Source organism: Lipotes vexillifer, unplaced genomic scaffold, assembly GCF_000442215.2.
Source record: "Lipotes vexillifer unplaced genomic scaffold, Lipotes_vexillifer_v1.1 scaffold225, whole genome shotgun sequence".
Classification (NCBI taxonomy): Eukaryota; Metazoa; Chordata; class Mammalia; order Artiodactyla; family Lipotidae; genus Lipotes; species Lipotes vexillifer.
The window spans coordinates 1,928,164-1,931,833 of NW_006787630.1; the positions used below are offsets into that span (position 1 = coordinate 1,928,164).

Here is a 3,670-nt window from a genome sequence, read left to right on the forward strand (position 1 = left end):
GCCCCGTCTCTTCCCTCCATCCTCCCAGCTGCCCCAGGGGAGAGGGGCTTGTTCCCCTCTCCTAGGGGTGGTATGAAGGGCACAGCACCCCATAAGATGCTCAGCTCAGGGCCGGGCACCCAAACGATACACAAAACCAAAGGATCACAAACAGCCCCGGGGTCTCCAGACATTCCTTAAAGACACCCCTCCCCAGCAGGTTCCAGACCCGACCTGCGGCCCCAACACAGACACGCAGCCTGGATGCTTACGCTTATTTTATTATAAAAAAATACAGAATCCAAAGTTGATTGTGACGGGGGGGCGGGGCCCGTCGCCAGCTCCAGGCATGGCAATGCCGCCTGCCCATGACCCCTACAAAAGTCCCCCACTGGCGTGCCCGAGCCATCTCCCGGCGGCCGCACGCCATATATATTTATATATAATATATATAAAACACAGATCAGGAAAGGCGGGTAGAAATATGAAATCTGTATAAATGCACTGTTTACTTCATTAGAGTGTTTTTGGGAGGGGGTTTCTCTTTTTTGGTGGTGATGTTTCCTCCCCCCCCCCATTTTGTTTTCTCCTGTTTTCCCTTTTCTTACAAACATTATTAGTCATACAGTAGAGGGAAGGGGGTCTGACACACAAAGGAGCTTATTTTGAAGTGCGGCTTCTATGCTAAAAAGTCTACCCCAACCCCCCCATCAAAATAAAAGCCCCCCCCCCAAGAAGGGGTGAGAGAAAAAGAAACATTCCAGTCCATCCTCAGGAATACAGTAAAAATAAATCACAGTATATACTTGCTGGCTCTATTTACAGAAATATAACGTCTTCTCGGCCTCGGGAGCGACTGTGTGAGGCTGGGGGGACAGGTGGGGCCTAGGTCATCTCTAAGACGTTGCGATGCTATGATTTTGAGGGGGCCGGGGCTCCATGGTGGCTGCTGGTGAAACCCCGTGGTTTTCTGCTCTAGGAGACAATCACCAGGAGGGAGGAGGGTAGAGCTGGCAGGACAGCGGTCTGAGGGCCCCGGACCAGAATCAGGGGGACTCACCACCCACCCCTTCTGCCTCAGGCCAGCCTGTTCCGTGGCACCTGGGGTTCCACTCCATGGTTGCCTCCACCCAGGACCCAACAAATGGAGTGACCAGGCCAGGGGTGCCCCAATCCCCCTCCCCTCAAGGGGGCCAGGGACCCCTGCCCCGTCTGTCTATTCTGTTTCCTTCCCAAAGTCACAGGCGACAGCAAGGAATAAATTAAATTAAAAACTCAAGTCTTTCTGATGCAACCATGAAAAATACACTTAAAAAGCAAAAACAAAAACCAATGTCACCAAGAGATCCCAGGGTTCAGCTGGTCCCCCGGACAAGACAGCATGGCCAGCTGAGCAGACACCCGGCCCCTCTGGCACGGGGTGGGGGGACCTCGGCTGCCCTTACCCGCCTCCAGCCCTGGGGCGGGTGGACGGCCCCCTGCCGTGGGAAGCAGCACCAGTCGTGGGAGGAGCGGCGTCTCTATTTGGTCTCGGAGGCGGAGGCGGGCCATCGGGGCGGGGCCAACGTCCCATTGGGCACTAGGAGCCCAGGAGGGTCCACAGCACGGGGACGGTGCTCAGGAAGAGCTGGCAGCTGCGCAGGCCGCTGCATGAGTTATTGCTGGTGAAGATGGGCTCGGGGGCCTCATACAGGGTCTCATCTGGGGGGACAGGGAGACAGGGGGGTCAGTGGCAGGCCTCCCACCCCCCACCCTGCTTCCTAGACCTCACCACGACCTGACATTGTTAAACATCTCCATTACGGGACTTCCCTGGCGGTCCAGTGGTTAAGACTCCACACTCCCAATGCAGGGGGCACAGGTTCCACCCTTGGTCAGGGAGCTAAGATCCCATATGCACCGAGCAGCCAAAAAAAAAAATCTCCATTTCGCTGCACCTCCGAGGGCACAGAGATTTCTGTCCACCTCGGCTGAGGCTGTTCCTCCAATGCAGAGCATGGCAAACAGAAGGCACCGGGTGAAGTGCAGAGGCTGCAGGACCCCACTTCCCTATGTTTCAGGAGCTGAGAACACAGACCCATTGGTCCATCTCAGAGAACTTCCGTGATACCCGCTCACTGGGTGAAGGGGGCTTTGGCCTCAATGAAGCCCAGCCATGGGCTTCAAAACCCTCATTCTTGAAGGTCTGAAATGGCCCCATTTGCAGATGGAAAAACAGAGGCTCAGGCAGGGCCTGTCCCAGCCATCGCTGAGGTTGTGGGACTCCCCAGGCTATGCCATGACCGCCTCCTAACTCCGCTGATGACTCACTGGGTTCTGTGAGTTAAGGACCCTACGTGAACCCCCACCAAGAACTTACTGGTCGGTCGCACGTAAACCTTCAGCCGCAGGCAGGGTCGGTCCACAGCATTGGGGGGCGTGGCAGCTGGAAGAGAGGGGTTGGGGGTTAGTAGGGCAGGAGGCTCTTGGTGCCTGAGACCTCCTGGGGCTGTGTGCCCTTCCCTACGCCTGTAACCCAACCCTGACCCCAGGTTGGGGAATCCACCCATAAAACTCCTCATCATACATCAAAGCCCCAGACACAATGCCCATGATTTCCCAGAAGTCCTCTTGCACTCTTCCCCTACCTCTCACTTTGCTGAATCCTAACCCCAGAGACGGGGGTCAGGTGAGGTGTCAATGTCACCCCAGGGCTCCATCTCACCCCAGGGCATGACAGGGCAAAGTTCAAAGGTGATGAATAAAAATAGGTGTGTTTCCAATCAGCAAAAAAAGGGAATTCCCTGGCGGTCCGGTGGTTAGGACTCTGAGCTTTCACTGCCAGGGGCACGGTTTCCATCCTTGGTCGGGGAACTAAGATCCTGCATGCCGTGCAGCGCAGCCAAAAACAAAACAAAACAAAAATCAAATAGCAAAAAAAAAAAAAAAAAATCAGTGTAACCAAATGATTGACCAGGGATCAAATCCCTGCTCTCAGGGTGCCTGTCGGCAAGTCACCCCCTATCTGGACCTCATCTGGCCCATGGGAGGTGCTTTGGAAATCATTCTTTCCATCTGGGTGACTCTGGAAACCCAGTTACCCCTGGGAAGGAGGCAGCTTCCGGCCTCACCTGGAGAGCGACCCACACCGCCGAGTCATGTGCAGGCCGAAGTGCATTGGGTCCTCACACCTAAAATTCCACCACAGGGCTCCCAGCTTCTTGGCCCACTTGGCGGGCGGGGGAGGTACCAGAGCATCAGCCATGAGTCAGGAGGGAGGAGCTCGGGGACAAGGACAGGGGCAGGGAGGGAGGCCTGAGGCCCTGCGGGTGGCGGGGCTCACACACGTGAACAGGCACGGGCACCCACACGGCTGCGGCTAAGCCTGCCCCCGCCTGCGCTCTCGGCCGGTCCTCTCTGTGGCCATCACCTCTGCCCGCCCCCCAGAAGCCCCTCGTGCTGGGAGATGAAGATACAAAGCACGTAATAAAAGTAACATTCATCACAGAGATAGGACGAATAATTACAATAATTATCTTTATGAAACTCCCGTCTCGGAAAGAAAAATGTCATTTTTCTTATATTACGGAGACTTCATTTAAGCACCTTCCTCCCCTGCCCCACCCCCCTCTTCCCTGAATTAGAAAGAAAAAATCCAAATAGAGCAGAGAAAGGAGGAAATGGGAGCCTTGTAGAGTTTAATTTGACTCAG

General features: G+C 55.2%; 1 protein-coding gene across 1 annotated transcript in view; it reads right to left on the reverse strand.

The window, feature by feature from the left end:
- Positions 1–242: 242 nt before the first annotated feature.
- EFNA2 (ephrin A2) overlaps positions 243–3,670 on the reverse strand; it is a 15,112-nt gene continuing 11,684 nt past the window's right edge. Inside the window, exons 3-4 of the mRNA XM_007460389.1 lie at positions 2,339–2,404; positions 243–1,680 (exon numbers count right to left, since the gene is read on the reverse strand). Of these exons, the coding sequence (XP_007460451.1) occupies positions 1,559–1,680; positions 2,339–2,404 (188 nt within the window). The 3' untranslated portion in view covers positions 243–1,558. The remainder of the gene's footprint in view (positions 1,681–2,338; positions 2,405–3,670) is intronic.